Source organism: Thunnus albacares, chromosome 22 (assembly GCF_914725855.1).
Source record: "Thunnus albacares chromosome 22, fThuAlb1.1, whole genome shotgun sequence".
NCBI lineage: Eukaryota > Metazoa > Chordata > Actinopteri > Scombriformes > Scombridae > Thunnus > Thunnus albacares.
This window is the reverse complement of record NC_058127.1, coordinates 15,185,036-15,202,152: the sequence shown is the minus strand read 5'-3', so window position 1 is coordinate 15,202,152 and position 17,117 is coordinate 15,185,036. Positions and strand designations below refer to the sequence as shown.

Sequence of the window (17,117 nt, the reverse complement as noted above, 5' to 3'; positions counted from 1 at the left end):
ACATTAATAACTAAATTTGGCAACAGATTTCTATTTATTATCTTGACAAAGAAGGGCTTTTCCACTTCTGGGTGAGTTATTCCCACAACTGATTACTAACTTTTGATCGATGAATCCTGACTGAATCTTGACTGATGATCTCCAATTCCCATACTGGAATGAAACACCGCACCTTTTGGGTTTTTTTTTTTTTTCAGAATGGGCCCTCTGATTTGGTATCTCTTAATAAAATAAAGTCACCCACATGACCTTGTCTTTTAGGCACAGAGCTTGATGGATTACTCTGCTACCGGTTCAATTTCTAGAACTATGTATGGGCCGCTGTTTCCACGTATGTCATCACAAGAGTTGTAAACAAGGGAAAATAGTAATTTCCCCCAAATAATTCTGCAACCTTTAAAAATGTTAAAAATCAGTTCCCAGTGTATTACATATTGAAGTAGGTCCTTCTCAGTCCATTTAATTACCAAGAAACAAGGATGTTTCAGCTTATACTCATCTTACATTTATGCCATGCTTTCATCTTTTGTTCTTTATTCAGTAGCACCACTTTTCAAAAAATTGTAAGATAACACAGTCGTGCATCTGCCCAGAGTCATTGTTAGTGGTGCTTTCAAGTTAATAACCACTTAGAATATGTGATTGCTTTCGTGGAGTGAATCTATCCTTGATAGCCATCTGACATAAAGGCTCCTGTGTGTGTGTGTGTGTGTTTCAGATTACCCAGGAGCAGTTTATTCTTGCGTCCCAGTCGCTGCACCTCCAGCGACCAGGCTGTGATGCCGTCTACCCAGTGGGTCTGTACGGCTGGAGGAAACGATGCCTCTATTTCTTCCTGCTGCTGCTGCTGGTCACCATGATAGTTAACCTGGCCCTCACCGTCTGGATCATAAAGGTCATGAATTTTTCAGTGGTGAGTACAGCACAGCCTCCTCTGAAATAAAGCTGATAAAGTCGAGAGGGCATCAACATATTTGTGTGTTTGGCTGCTGTTTGTTATGAACTGATTTGGGACAACAGTTGTTGGAAGACTTTACATTTTTACTGTTCTTGACAAGTACTCTTTCCTGGATAAAGGTCCACTGCAGGGTTGCAACTACAACTTTCATCAATCATTTTATCGATAATATATCAGAAAATTGTAAAACAAAACAAAAAAAACCCTAAAAGGTTCCCACAGCCTAAGGTTATGCCTTCAAATTTCTTGTTTTTGTTCAACCAGCCATCGAAAACCCATGAATGTGAAAAGGCAAAGTTTCAAGTTGCAAAATAACATTTTAAAGAGACTTCAGTTGGGAAATATTGTGAAGCACAATGATCTCTTTGTTAAATGCCGCTAAATTCTTACAGACTTAAACAAATACCCACAGTATAGCTTATCGCTAGCCCTCTAAAGTTAACTTTAGTTGTACAATAAAAAGCTTAGAAATTTGTGATTTTAGATCAGAACAACAAACAGTAAGTACTTGGCATCTAGTGCACAGCAAGACTTCGTACCAAATTACTTTTTGGAAGTTTTTTTTACTGTGTTCTCAAAACAGTGTGACATGAATTTTAAAGACAAAACACAATGATAGAAGAAACACAAATAATGATAGCATCAATGTGCATCGGACTACTTTGCATAGTTTACTGTCTGAAAGTTTGAGGAAGAGTTTATCTACAAAAACTAATTTTACAGTTTGTAGTTGTATGTATAGATCTTTCTTTTTGCTTTCTTTCTTCTTAGTGTTGACCTTTAATACTAATCCTAATACAAACCCTGATGTGAAGACTTTTTTTCATCATACAAACACCATCTCTCATGTTGTGTGCTTTGGCTCATCTGAATTTGATGAAGAATTAGAAAAGACTTGGCAGCAGCACCAGCTGACACAGGATGTGTTCATCTCCAACGAAAACCAAACACGCAGCCACTGCGAGTCCCTGTGACATTTTCAGGGACATTGCACACAATTTACCATTTTGTCAACAAACCCCTGATGGCAGCATCTCCCCTCTGTGACGGATGCATCCCCTGGCTATTGGCTATCACTCCTCTACTCCTTCGCCTCCCATCAATCTGTGTCACAAGCAAAAGACCTTATCAGTGCTGTTGGTGTCGCTCCAGAAAATGTACTCCACTGCTCCCCATCTCTCAGAACATGGGCAGCTCAATAAGAAAACACGTGCCAACATATACCCCCTTTTTACTGGAACAATAGTACATTGTGAGCTGCTGTATGCCCTGCTGGTTTTATTTGTCACTGACAATCATTCATTATTACCAACCATCACTAGAAGGCTATTGGAGAGAAGTTCTCCAACTTACTTTAACATTTAGAAGTTAATCTGAGCTCCTGGTCCTGTATACACTAAGGATTTACAATTTATCATCAGTGGACAAGCAGAATAAAAGGTCCTACCACTATCTCACAAATGGCACAGTATCCTGCCAGGAATCACAGATTGTCCCTGTCTTTCAGCAAGAGTATGACCACGTGTTGGGGCACATGACCCTGACTATAGGCTACTGCCCAAAAGCATTTGTTTTGACCATAGGCTGTATGTAGAGATGGACATAGTGAGGTGTGATGTCACCCATTGGTTCATAATCAAGTAACATTAAATTTACCCAAATATTGCATGACAGCATCCTGTGAGGGTGTTGTTAGTGTCACTCCTGAACCACAAACACAATAGACCCGCATGTGTGGAGAAAAACATATTTTTTAGTCTTTAAACAGAAAAAATATCGACTTTCTAAAGAGAAGTTGATACTTTTTGAATGGGAGTCAATTGGAGCAGGGATTTTTTGGAGCCAGCATCTAGCTTCAGCCTCAAGGTGTGGTAGTTGCCGCTTGGTTTTGACAATGAAGTTGTTCTCAATACTGCAAGTGTTATGAGAGATTTTCATCTTAAATGTGGATGTTACTTACCTCGTGTGGCAGCTGGATTCACAACATCAACATCATGCAAGAATCCATCTTGTCAGGCTTCAAGTTATGAACTGGTGTCCAAGACGCAAGACGGTGTAATTGTAAGACGGTGATGGCCAGATAGTTCATCCAATCACCTGCCAAGTATTTTTTGAAAATGCCTGCCCTTTTCCAAACAGTGTCCAAGGACGACTTCTCAGATCGTTCTGTGTAACAAACCATCTGGCACATCAGGTTAGCTTAAACTGTAGCTACAGCTCAAACTCTCAACTTAAAAAAGTATGCCTGTCTGCCAAGTAAGAAGTAGTTTAAAGGGGCACGCCAGTGATTTTTAGTTAGGGAGTTTACAAGAGTCAGATTTTTTTTTTTTTAATTAAAGCAGCAAAGACTGAGATTTCCTGACTTTTAGCCGGTAGTGTAGGTCAAGCTGTAATGAAATAATAAAAATGCTTGATCCTTCACTTCCCATAATGCAACCAATAGCTTTTCAAAATCACATCTCCAGTTTGAAACACACACTTTCTACTACAAGTCTGAAAGTAAAAAAGCTCCTCCAGATCCACAGAAGACATTATACAACTGAATAGGAGTCAACATCGCTAGTAAATTGAGCTTCATGTGTAAAATCAGTAAGGTTTCTCCTTTGCTTAAGTCTTATTTTCATGTTCATGGCCAAATCCCACATAAAGATCACAAACAAATAAATTGTTTATGTCCTCCAAGGTCAGTGGAAATGCGCTCCTAGGATTATGAGATATCCTGCTTAAAGGACAACAAAGTAACAGTGACCACTTAATCTCTTTGGCAGCATTTATAAATCTGCCATGATGATTGTGTACTTTTAATGCTGCCTCCACTCTTAATTCAGCGGAGGCAGCATTCAAACCACCCATGAACATTGCTCACATTGTACAAAAAACATTTCTCATTGCCCAGCCATTGTAAACAGAATACATTTCACAAGCAAACATAGATGCTTAACTTCTTTACTGGTCTAGAGATAAGTCACATGGGTTGTTTAGGTGTCCTTTTTGTCTGGATGACATATTAAACTTGATCTCTATCTGCACCACCTCTGACACCTCGTCCACTGCTCTGGATCAAAGTGTAGCACCCAGTAGCTTTATAAAGCTCAACTGTGACACAACTTGTATGTGCTTATTGAGGATGCCAGGCTAACCTTGGTTGTCGTCTTTGGCTGTACCTTTTCTTTTAAATCCTGAAGAGCAAAATCTGCCAGTTTATGTTTTTCCACCACACTGCCTGTATCTGTCTATTTCTCTTGTACACTGATGCCTCATCCAGGCCTTCAGCGTGTCACGATTGGACTGTTGTAACTCCCACCTACTCGTCTGACTGACTGCAGCATGTACGGACTCTGCTGCCTGACTTTTCACGCCCACCTAATCACCTCCATCTCAGCACTGGAGTTGCTTTAAAGTCTTGCTGCTGACATACAAAGAGAACTGCCCCACCCTCCTCCTCCGCTTCTCTGACTTTGTCCTCCTGTCTGTCCCCACTCCATGTGTGATGGAGTCCTCCCAGGCTGTACTCTACCTCTATAATTCACTCCCTCCACCAATGGACTCTTTCAACACGATCCTCAGGACCCATCTGTTCACATACAGCCTCACAAAGCTGCCCTCAAACTTCACTTTGCTCATTGTGGTGTGGCACAGCAATCATCGTGTCCAATTTCTACTGAATTATCTACCCACAAAATCAGATCCTGAATAAATATGCCACAGAGTTGTAGAGTCATGGTTCATTTTATACAGTATTTGTAATTTTATTTTCTTAATGTGATGCATTTCCAGTTGAAAAATGTAACAATTCTGACTGGTTAGACCACTTCCCAAAACTGTGTGGGTGTGTACAGCCTGAGCTTGATTGACATCTTCCTCATTCTCCAGTTAGCTTTGTTGCACCACCTGCTAGGGTGGGACAATTTACATCTTTATAATTGGCACCTTTTATATTAGTTAGTGACCTCACATATTTCCTAGCATACTGTAGCTCCACCCACCTTCAACCTGAGCAGAGATTTAATCAGCTACATTAACCAAAAACACCTGTGAGTGTGCAGGATTTAAAATTTCCATTTCATTAAAATGTAGTGAAGGGTGTAGTGAAGAGACTTACTTTTAGTCCACACTCTGCCAGTCCATGTTTAATTGTTGACAGAGATGACAACATCTGGTTAAGTGCAGTTTGAATTTGTTTTTATGCTGTTTTATCTCATTTTAAAGCCTATTGAGAGCCTGAAAAACAAAAGAATAAAAATATGACAACAACAATATCAACAGTTTCTACTTCATCTACAACTAGATGTACTACTACAAGTATAGCAACTACATCTAAAACTACAAATATTTATATATATAAAAACAAATACTGCATGTATATACAGTATAAGCATAAACAGTACTACTAGTAACAATACAAGTACAACTAATACTAATAATACTACAAGCACTACTACTAACAAAACTATAGGGTTTAATATAGCACCTTTCACAGAGCAGGTCACAAAGTGCTTCACAAGAGTAACATTGTTAAAAACATAAGACCATAAAAATAGTACAATATAACATACAAAAAAGAAACAAACAATAAAACATGAGCAACAACATAATTTAAAAAAACACAAAATACAAACATTATGAGGTGAGACAAAGGCCAATTTGAATAAATGAGTCTTCTGCTTTTTAAGGGTGTCAACAGAGACTGCAGATCATATGTCTGTTGGAAGAGTGTTCCACAGTGTTGGCGCCACCACTTCAAAGGCACCATCACCTTTTGTATTAAGTTGAGGGCGAGGGACAACCAATAAGCCCTGCTCAGACCTAAGTGTCCTATTGGTAATGCATCGAGGTCAGAAATGTACATGGGTGCCTGACCATGTAGAGCTCTATATCTGAACATAAGAACCTTAAAATTAATCACAAACTTGATTGGAAGCCAATGTAAATGGGTGTGATGTGAGTCGTCCTGCTGGACCTGGTCAACAGCCTTGCAGCAGTGTTTTGGACCATTTGTAGATGGATCAGGGAAGACTTGCTGAGGCAGGTGAAAAGGGAATTAAAGTAGTCCAGCTGGGATATAAAAGCGTGAATAATCATCTCTAGCTCAGTTTATGACACAATAGACCTATGTTTGGCAATGTTTCTTAGATGAAAGAAACGTGAACATGTTAACGATTTGATATGTTGATCTAATATATTTGATGTGATTAAATATAACACCGACATTTCTAAGATTAGTCTGTACAGCTGAAGAAAGGGACCCAATACACTGAGCAACCTTGGAAGCTATGCTATCTGAAGCAATGATAAGGACCTCAGTCTTATCTGCTTTTAGTTGTTAAAAGTTGTTAGCCATCCAGTCCTTTATGGCAGTCAGACAGTTCTGCAAAACAGATAGTTTGTCAGTCTCCTCAGGTTTAAAGGAAACATACAGCTGAATATCAAAAGTGAGAGATGCCTTTTAAATTTGCTAATAATATGACTATATTATTAATTGGGAAGCATATACAGAGCAAATAATATAGGACCCAATACAGAACCCTGGGGCACACCACAGGAAAGAGCAGCAGTTTCAGACTTGTGGGGACCAGGCAACACAGAAAAACTCCTATCCGAGAGATAGGAGGAGAACCAGTCCAGGGCACTCCCAGAGACACCCACCCACTGCCTAAGCCTTTCAGTCAGGATATTCTGATCTACAGTATCAAAAGCTGCACTAAGATCTAGCAGCACCACAACAGATCATTCACCCACATCAGAAGACATCACTCTGTCATTGGAGACTCTGAGAAGAGCTGTTTCAGTGGAATGCTTCTGACGGAAACCAGATTGGAAGTTATCTAAAATGTTGTGTGCAGTCAAGACAGCAGTGAGCTGTTTGGCAACAACTTTCTCTAAGACTTTAGATATAAAAGGCAGCCTAGATATAGGCTTGTAGTTTTTGGGAAGGGATGGTTCAAGGTTAGTTTTTTTCAGAAGAGGCTGAACAACTGCATGTTTAAAATAGGCTTGGACACAACCAGATTGCAGGGAGCTATTTATAATAGAGACCAGGCATGGACCAATAGACCCAAGTGCATTTTAAGCATGGATGTTGGTAAAATCTCTGCAGGGCTGGAGGAGGTTTTGATACTGCCCACCAGATCAGTGAGGTCTTGCAGAGAAATAGGAGAGAAGCAGTCCAAAATTGATGGCTGGGTTAAATAGGCATAAAAGGGAGTAGAGGAGGGGATGATGCTAGCCCTGACATCTCTAATCTTATCCACAAAGAAAGAGCAAAAGTTACTGCAATCCTTATTTGAAAAGACAGGCACATCAGGAGGTGCAGGAGTGACAGTGTTGTTGATGGTATCAAACAGGACTGTAGGGTTGCGTTTACTGGAGGAGATTATGTTGGCAAAGGAGGAAGCCCTCACATCCTTAACCATGTTGTTAAATTCAGTGAAAAGGTCTTTGTAATGGAGATGGTGTGTATGGAGGTTAGTGGATTTCCGCAATTGCTCTACCCTCCAACATTTACGCCGGAAACAATGAATGTTGTCATTTAACCTTTTGTTAGGGGCCACTTTATCCAACATGGTGGAGCAATGTGTGATAGAGGAGTGGACCACACAAGTAACGTCAGTGTGAGAAGACAACACTGTGCTTTGGTCAAAAGCTGCAGAAAACGTCTCATCTGAGAGGTGATTTAAGATGTGAGAGCACTTTACATGTTTACTGGAAAGAGAATCTTAATTAAAAGACAGGTTGAACAGAACACATTCATGGTCAATAACATGCAGCTTCTTAGAGCAGACAGAATCAATATTCAAACCAAGTGTAAAAACAAGGTCCAAAATATGACCCCTAATGTGTGTGAGACCAGACACAAGTTGAATAAAGTTAAAATAACATTAAGAAAGTCAGCAGGAAAGCTACAAGAAAGTCATCTATGTGAATATTAAAATCACCAACCATAATAACTCTGTCCAACCTAATTATAGATTATTATTAAAAAAACACTGAATTCAGATATAAAAGAACTATTATGACCAGGGGGTCAGTAAATTAAAATACAATAAAATGGGTTTAAACGACCAACTTTGGTCATCTGCAGTTCAAATGAGGAGAAAGCCCCAGTGCTGACTGTCCAACTTTGAAAGCAGTTCCTGAAAACCACGGCGAGTCCTCCACCACGGCCCAAGTACTACTGCTAACAATACAAGTACTATTAATACAAACAATACAAGTACTACAAGAACTACTAACAATACAAGTACTACTACTACAAGGAGTACTACTACTAACAATACGAGTATTATTACTACTAACAATACAAGTACAACTAGTACTAACAGTACAGGTACTACAACTAACAATACAAGTACAACTAGTATTAACAATACAAATACTACTACCAGTACTAACAATACAAGTACTACTGCTAACATTACGAGTGCAACTAATATGAATGATACAAGTCCTACTACAACTAACAATACAAGTACTACTACTACTATGAGTACTACTACTAACAATACAAGTATTATTACCACTAACAATACAAGTACAACTATGAGTACTAACAATACAAATACTACTACCAGTACTAACAATACAAGTACTACTAGTACTACCACTAATAATGCTAATAATAATAATAGACACACCAGCACTAAGTAATCTCATGTGAATCTATGTGAACATCTTTCTGATAGTTTCATACTTGAGTCATATTCATGAATCTTCTCCTCAGCTGCCACATTAGCTGTGCTCTCTCCCTCAGTCTGCCTCCCGCTGCGTGCAGCCTGTCACCCTGACACCACTGAATGTCTGTGGCATTGTCACCTCGATGTCATGTCCTACTTCTGCGCTGTCACTCAGCGCTGCCTGTCCACTGGCCCGTCTGGCATGCAGCAGCTCCCGCTCTGCCTAATGCAGTTCAGCGACAGCAGGATTACATTTTTTATGCTCTTGAGGAGCTATAATCCTTTGAATTAAATCAGGAATTTTGTCAAGGGTGGTATTACATTTTTGTACATCAGCACTGCGCATCACACTGTCACTGATACATTCTTGATTATCTTTCAGGATGGTATGGGAAACCTGCATTTGAACCAGGATGGGATTCGCCTGGAGGGAATTTCCGAGTTCCTCCTGCCTCTCTATGTGAACGAGATCCAGTCCAGAAGGGTAAGTTGCTCCCTTTGCTCCTCTCACCCACTTTGAGTTGCCTGTTAGTCAATACTCCGCAGCGCTGATGAACTATAGAAATAACTACCATCGACTGAAACTCATGTGAAAGCTCTCCTGGAGAAAGATCTTGCCACAGCAGCAGACAAGCTGGTATTGATCTCCGTGTTGAGAAAGTTATGATCAATTCATTAACAACAAAGGCCAACTTCCATCTGAGCTCAGAATTGATGATATTTGATGTAACCTTATGTTTGTGTCTCAACAAGAGACATTACAGTCTTTCCCTGTCCAGTGCTGCTCCTCCTCCTCCTCCTCCTCCTCCTCATTTCCTGTCATCCTCTAGCAGCGCACTATCAAGGCCTCCTATCGGCAGGAGATGGGTAATAGGCTGCCTCTCGGCTCCTCTCAGGCTTCATACAACCCTACAGGACATTACAGACAATTACAGAGGGACCAGAGTCCCCCCGCTGGATTTCCAATCAAGCCCACGCGATAAATTCCCCTCTTCCACTTCCTCTCTCCCTTTTCTCCTCTTTGATGTTTAGTAGATTAACCAACACAGCTCCAGTGCAAAGTTGATCCAAATTTCCCTCTCCCACACGAATCACAGACGCTCAGTTGGATCATCCCCTTTTCAGTGATTAGGCACGGTGCAGAAAGCAATTTCAAGCACTGGAAGCCGGGGTTCCATGTAAATTTGATTTTTGAGGGACGTCGATGGAGGAAGAGGTTCGATAGTGGGCTCAATTTGCCACACCAGATTGAGAAACAACTTGGAATTGCCCTCTCTTGCTCTTTGATGTTCTAGTTGGAGCTAAATGTTGATTTAAATATAACAGTGGTGCACTTTAGCAAAAGCAAACACCTCAAGGCCACAGCAGACGCCCAAGCCGAACACAAGCCAATATTTCATTCTCCCAGTGCAATACCACCTGCAGACATTTTTACTGTCTTGTTTTACAGACAGGCTGCGCAGTGGCCCCCTTATCTACCGGCTGCAGAGATATTTGCAGGACAAAAATCTCCGTGGGTCACTCGATATTTCTCACCTGAGGAAATATGTCAAGCACTGAGAGAGCGAGCAGGGATTATGGTTATCCAATGAGTTTACACCACGGTGCACAGTGCTGTTCCTCAGTCAGATAACCACCATTGATCAATAAGCTATTACCACAAACAAACTGTAGCACACCAGAGATATCTTAAAGTTAAATATAGTATGATTTTTTTTTTTTTTTATGTTCAGAGTCCAAGCTGCTGTTGAGGCTGAACTCAAAGTAGCTTTAGTTTTACTCCTCATGGATCAATCAGTGCTTTGAATCTTCATCAATGGCTGAAGCTATAATCTGTGAATACCAAGTGGAAATAGAGCCCGCAGTGTTTTTTTGGCAGTAACTCTGATAGCTGGCAGCAAATTACAGGCCAAGTAGCCCCTTAAATCAGCATTCCCAGTAGTATGTTGTGAAATGAGAGCACAGAGATAAGTTTGCAAATACTGTTCACATTGGTGGCACGCGTTATCTCCTTTACTAACAAAAATACACACAACAATTTAAGTCACTGGTCAAAAGAAAAAAAAATATGGGATTGTTTTTCCCCCCCGGGGGCCACACTTTATCGGGATTAACATGTTTGTTTTTATAATACATATTTTATTTATAATTTGCAGTCATATTCTGTATTACAGAACAGTTTTGTATTTCTGTTCGGCAATAATTCAATGATATCAGTTCAGTTCATTTCAATACTTCATTAATCACTGCAAAGGCAGCAAACAGTATGCAGCAGTTTGTCATCCAGGTCAGCAAATAAACAGGAGAGCAAAGAAAAGACACAGTTAATCACACAGCTTAAAGAAAGCTTAAAAGCTTTAATTAAGCAAACTTTAATTATACATATAATTCTACTATAATGATAGTAACTAAATTATAGTAGTTTTATATTGTTTAGAGATTTGTCTGTAGTAATGCATACCAGTGGAACACAGCTTATTGCACTGGTCATTATTTTGTGTAGTTTTGTATTGAGGCAACTAACGATTATTTTCATTATCAATTAATCTACTGATTTTTTTCGTGCCTAATCGTTTTGTCTATGAAGTGTCAAAAAGTAATGAAAAACTGTTTTTTATCTTCCCAGAGCCTGAGAGAACGTCTTCAAATATCTTGTTTTGTGCGACCAACAGTCCAAAACCCAAAGATATTGAATTTATAATGAAAATCACATTTGAAAATCTGGAATTTGGGGTGTTTTTTGCCTGAAAAATCACTGACACAATTAATAGATTTAAATTTAAAATTTAAATTAAAACTGTTACTGATTTTTTTTTTTTTTCTTTCGATTGACTAATCGATTAATCGACTAATCATTTCAGCTCTATAATTTTGCAAACAGCTGTTGCAATCAAGGCTGGGTATCGTTCAACATTTTTATATACTAATGTTAGTACAATACCTATCTTACTACTCTAATATATTAGAGCTGCAACAGATGATGATTTTCCGATAATCGTTTGGTCTATAAAATGTCAGAACATATAAAAAACTCCTATTACAATTTTCCAGAACACAAATTGACATATTCAAATATTATCATCAGACATCATTTTTGATACTTGAGAACTCACCAATTCATCAATTATTGGCAACTGAAGGTTGTTCCCAATTAATTTTCAGTCAATCAATAAATCAGCTAATCATTTCAGCTCTAATTAATATTGATACTTTACTTCGAGGAATATAAACATGTTTTCCTACAAAACTCTTTTTCATTCAACAGAATAAGCCAAATTTCTCAAAGGATTTTCATTTTGTTGTAACACAAAGCGACCGTACAAGAACTTTTCCTGGATAATATGCAGCCTAAAATGAAGAAGACTATGACTCTAACTGAAGCATCCAGTGTCATTTTGATCATCACAACTGTTTTTGATACTTTTCAGGTGGTAATCAAAAAGTAATGAAGGTTAATACTCAGCCTTAATGTGTCAAAAAGTAGTAATATCCACAAAGCATCAGCACCAAGGCTCCATTTCCTGCCTGCTGTGCTTGGCAATATGTGAATCCAGGCGGTCACAACTGTGTCTCTCCAAACTTCTGATTTCCTGACAGCGTGCCTCTGGCAGGTGAGAAGTTGATTTCGAACACTTAAAAATTATAGCTCCATTGTTGCTTTAGGATGTGAAATTATGGGCTCTGTGTGGCGCTCGCATTTGAAGTTTCCAATATAAATCAGACTACAGACACTCCATGTTATGATAGTTTTGTGTTTTTATAGTTTTTATTTCTTGGTCTCTTTTCAGCTACGCCTGTACCGAGCTGTCTGTCAAAGCTGACAGGCGGATGGATGGATGGAATATTTGGTACATTATTTTTCCTCACCCTGAGGTCTTCCCCTATGCATGCCTGTCTATCCCTCCACCCATCTATCTATCCATCCCTCCGCCTGTCAGCTTTTACAGATGGCACAGTACAGGTACACCTGAACTGTTGTGGCAAAAAGAGGCCAATACGAGGACCATGAAAAAGATTGCACAGGACAAATGTTTGAAATCCAGTTTACAACTGAAGGTTCAAGCATGTGATTGCGGCACAACAACCTGTGAAAGCTACAATATTACTATAATTTCAGGCATGTGAAATCAGTTCGACACATGAAATTTCACCCCTCTGAAAGCAACAAAACAGCTGTAATTTCAGGCTTTTTGAAATCCATGTTACACTCGAAATTTCACCTGCCAAAGGAACATTGCATTTATAATTTGATGTGTTTGTGAAACCACATATTTGAATAGGCATTTCTTACCATTTCTTACAAAGTGCATGTTCAAAGACAAATTTGTTGTGTTTGAGCCTTTAGCATTGCCGTCACAGCTGATGGCACAACATCTTGGTAATGGCATCACCTGAGTAAAGGCTGTTTACTGGATAGACTGTAAAGTTGTTAGTTTGGAATTTTCATTTTGCAACAAAAAAAACCCAATAAAAATCCTTTTCATCAAACTTGATATGCACTTTGTATTGTTAACAGAAGTGTAATAGTATCACCAGCTTCATTTTGGAGCAGAATATATGTGAAGTAAGAGGGAACAGGGTTGGATCCACGCAGACCATCTGTTTCGGTAAATGGAAGATAAATGATTCAGTACACAGTATTTCTTTTTTGCAAAAGTTATATTTCATCTTACTGAGCCAATGCATCATTTCGTTTTCTGGTAGATTGTCTGCAAACACCGGAAAGGCTTTCACAAAGGATACAAGTCCTCGGTTAAGTGATTTGTCTCGGAATTGCTCCAGTTTTGCGCACGCATTAGGGTAATGTCTGATGCTGTGTAAGGACAACAAAGGTCAGAGAGAGATTTGATGAGCAGCAGTGATATATTTTAGAAGAGTGGTCAGTCCATTTGTTGCGATAGTGTTTTTTTTTTTTTTAATTGATGTATTCCAGGGATTTTCAAGACGCACGTATTTTATTTATGTGAAGAACCACAGGAGCTGATTTCACTGATTAGTTCCTCCTCTCTATTTGAACGTGCTCAGAGAAAAAAATCAGCAGCGGCAGTGTTTAGCCTGCAGCTTTGGTCTGCCTTTGATTCGATTGCACATGGTTAAAACCCACTGATGCAAACAGTAGGTGAACATAAAAGGGGGCACAAGGCCGGGGATGTAGCTACAGTTTCTGCACATCTGGGTCTTTCAGTTCTGCCTGGATTTCTGTGAACCCTCTGCAGCTGGGGTCCTGTAGTATTATCGCTATCTTTCACCATATTAGTGATGGCACTGTGGAGGTCATCTCTGACAGCTCTGTTGCCTCTGGGCAGTTATGATCTGCTGCTTTATTAAAGAACCACACAAAGGCCTTTGAAAATCTGTGCATATCATACTGAATCTACAATGCATAGTAAAAAGGTGTATATGGATGCACTGTTTGTAAAAGTGACTAAGAAAATAACCAAGAAGAATAGGCAACTTATGATTATTTTAACATTTAACTCTTGAATTGAAAATTGAAATTGAGTGAAAACTCTAAAATTGCACCTCTGCTTCGAATGTAACTGTCTGCCTCAGCTGAAAAACAATGTGGTATGAGGCAACACGGTGCCCAGATACAGTTAATCAAATCTCTGCTGTTCAGACTGTTGGCTCTCGTTATCGTCTCCGGGGACCCTGACTGATCTATAAATAGCTTCGGATGCAGGTGTATCTTTACCGGAGTGAAACTTCTCCCTCACCAAGTCTCACCTACTTGCATTGGATAAGCATGACAAAGATGGTTGAATCCAAGTGTGCAGATGAGGGCGAAAAAGCATCCACTAGTTTAATTCTGACTGTTAAAAATCAAAGCTTTTTGGAGAAAACTGTAGCAGCAGCGGAGCCTCAGAGATTTGAGCATCCTTCAAACCAGGTTTGCAAGAACCAATTTAATTTGGAGAACAGTATTACATTGAAATACTAGGAATTTAATAATCAAAAATATGGAATATGTCTACAACATGTTCCGAAAGAGCATGTAGGAGGACAGCTTGTTCTTTTTGAATCTTTTTTTTTATTATTCCTGAGAATGGAAGACAGACTTGTTTTTCCTTTTTCAGGGACAAACCTTTCTTGAATTCCAGAGACATGAGATGAGTGTCTCACCCAAGACCCACAGAGATGAACTGACCTTTCCAACCCTTCCAAGTGGGGGTTTTGACAGAAAAGGGGTTAACCAGACCTTTCTAAGAGACCACGGTTGACAAAGCGAAAACTATCGCCTGAACTAAAAGCATAAATGACCTTTGGGGTCATTCAAACGGGAGAAAAGACCAAAATAACGCTAAGTTAAACAAGGACAGAAAACTCCCCTTTTGGGTTCAGCTTACGGCCAGACCCCTGTCGTAGTGAGCTTTCACTAAGTAAACCCACATGAATTAAATGTCTAAACATTATGCTAATCGTGTAATGTTGTTTGTCATAAAATTGCATGAATAATGATATAATTTTGATAGCCGTATGATTATCTATGGATGAACTATTAATGCAGCAATACATTTACCAGAGGGCAACTGACATGGATATACATTTTCATGAATATTGGACATTGAGTATAGGAGATAACTCTCACTTCCTGTGTTCACTATGTGGTGCTAGAGAACATCCACTAATAATGAGTCATGTTGCTGTATATCATGTGTAGACCACATATGGCCAACTTCCTGTTGCCAGTAGGTGGTGCCACACAACTGGATCATTAATGCAGTAATACATTTATTGGAGGTCGAAGGAGTTTTATTATATTTCTTATCGTGTAACAACACTTCTCTCTGTTGACTGACATAGCAAAGTCTTTTTAACCCTTTAGAGTGTGAACTGTTTTATATTTTATGGTGTAATCTTCTAAATTGTTTAACCTTTTTGCATTTACTACAAGTATTAGCCAAATTATTTTTCCATAGTTAAATTTGACAAGGAGTCAAATTTAATGTTTTTATGTTATGACGTAAGAGTTGTGTTAAGTCTATGTTTGAATCCAGGTAATACTGAACGTTTAATCTAGTCACAAATCACCCAATTTTTGTTTTGACCTTTAATTTGCTGTAGTCTGATGTTTCGATTAAATCTATAAAGAATATCAGGTTGAATGTCTAAATATTATGAGAGAAGTGTTAAGTTGAATGTTTAATGTTTGATATTCATAAATATAAACTCTGTTTTTCTGAATGGTTTGACAAGATAACCGCTGTCTACAATGTTGACAGGAAGAATTTAAGCCTTAGTGACCTGAAGTGTGAAAATTATGGATGTAACTAAATTTAATCCTTAACAATTCACTACTTTCAGAAAACGCCATCTTAAGACAGAGTATCAGCTGCCACCTTAGAAGTCCCAAACAACGGAATTAATATTCATTAGGAAGTTTAGCAGGAGCATCTTCTCCACGTCTCAAAACACACCCAAAACTCCAGGAACTGATAACAACAGAAGCCTCAGGGGACCTTCCTAAACTGGCCCTCGTCATGAGTCAAGATATTTCATCTATTTCCTCTGAAGTTCTCCTTAAATGTCTCTTTTCTTTTTGTTTTCTTTGACCAAGTATGCACGTATTTTAATATTTATTGATACAAGGTCAATTTATCAGACCAAGTTTTATTTGACTCAACCATAAACCTCACAAAGTCAGCAAAAGCCTGACTATCGCCAGTCACATCTGACTATCCTGGAAAAACTCAAGCAGGAAATCGATTCTTCAACTCTGAACAAGGCCGCTAGACTGCTAGTAAGCCCCGCTGTCGAGCCTACACACACTTGGTGGCAAACTCAACCTCATTGTCGCCTGGTAGCTAAACTGACAGCGAAGACTTTACATGGCGCAGTCTGAAACAAGACTAGTCCGCTGCATCTAAAGACTCATCCACAGCCTGGGCCTGCTCCGCGCTGCATAACTGCCCAAACCTGCGTCCTGCAGCTAACAGCGAGCGCAACCCATCACAACCACCCCGGTCCTGCCGAGACAACATCTCCACAGAGACAGATCTTCAACACAGTAGGCGCGACACGGCATTGTGATCAATGGTTGATGTCGGATAAATTAAACAATAAGAAATTATCATCTGTGTCCCTCCGTTTAGGTTGTGATTTAAAATCACATACTTCACATCACTATTGCCACTGAGTTAGAGTCATATTATCATTTAAATATCTAGTTATTCATATTTATTATAATCTTCTTTATCATGTATTATTGAGATGTTTAGCTATTAAATAAGTGTCTTCATATATCTAAGAAGTTGTGTTGGTGTGCTTCTTTGAAGCGAGAGATGGAGGTCAATGTTTTGAAAAGAATTTAGGATTAATTTGAGACTGATTACCTGATTAATGAAATGTTTTCCCTTCAGTGGAAGGGTGGTGCCCCTGACGAGTGATTTAAATTTTAAGTTTACCCTGCATGCAGTGTGCCTGCTTGCAGTTTTATTTGAAGGGGGAAATCGAGACACAATAATTGCTTCTTTTTTAGCTTGTGA

The 17,117-nt window shown here is 39.1% G+C and overlaps 1 protein-coding gene across 1 annotated transcript in view; it reads left to right on the top strand.

Moving 5' to 3' along the window:
• LOC122973571 (zeta-sarcoglycan-like) overlaps positions 1-17,117 on the top strand; it is a 41,486-nt gene that overhangs the window by 7,413 nt on the left and 16,956 nt on the right. Inside the window, exons 2-3 of the mRNA XM_044341205.1 lie at positions 719-913; positions 9,014-9,115. Coding sequence (XP_044197140.1) covers positions 719-913; positions 9,014-9,115 — 297 coding nt within the window. The remainder of the gene's footprint in view (positions 1-718; positions 914-9,013; positions 9,116-17,117) is intronic.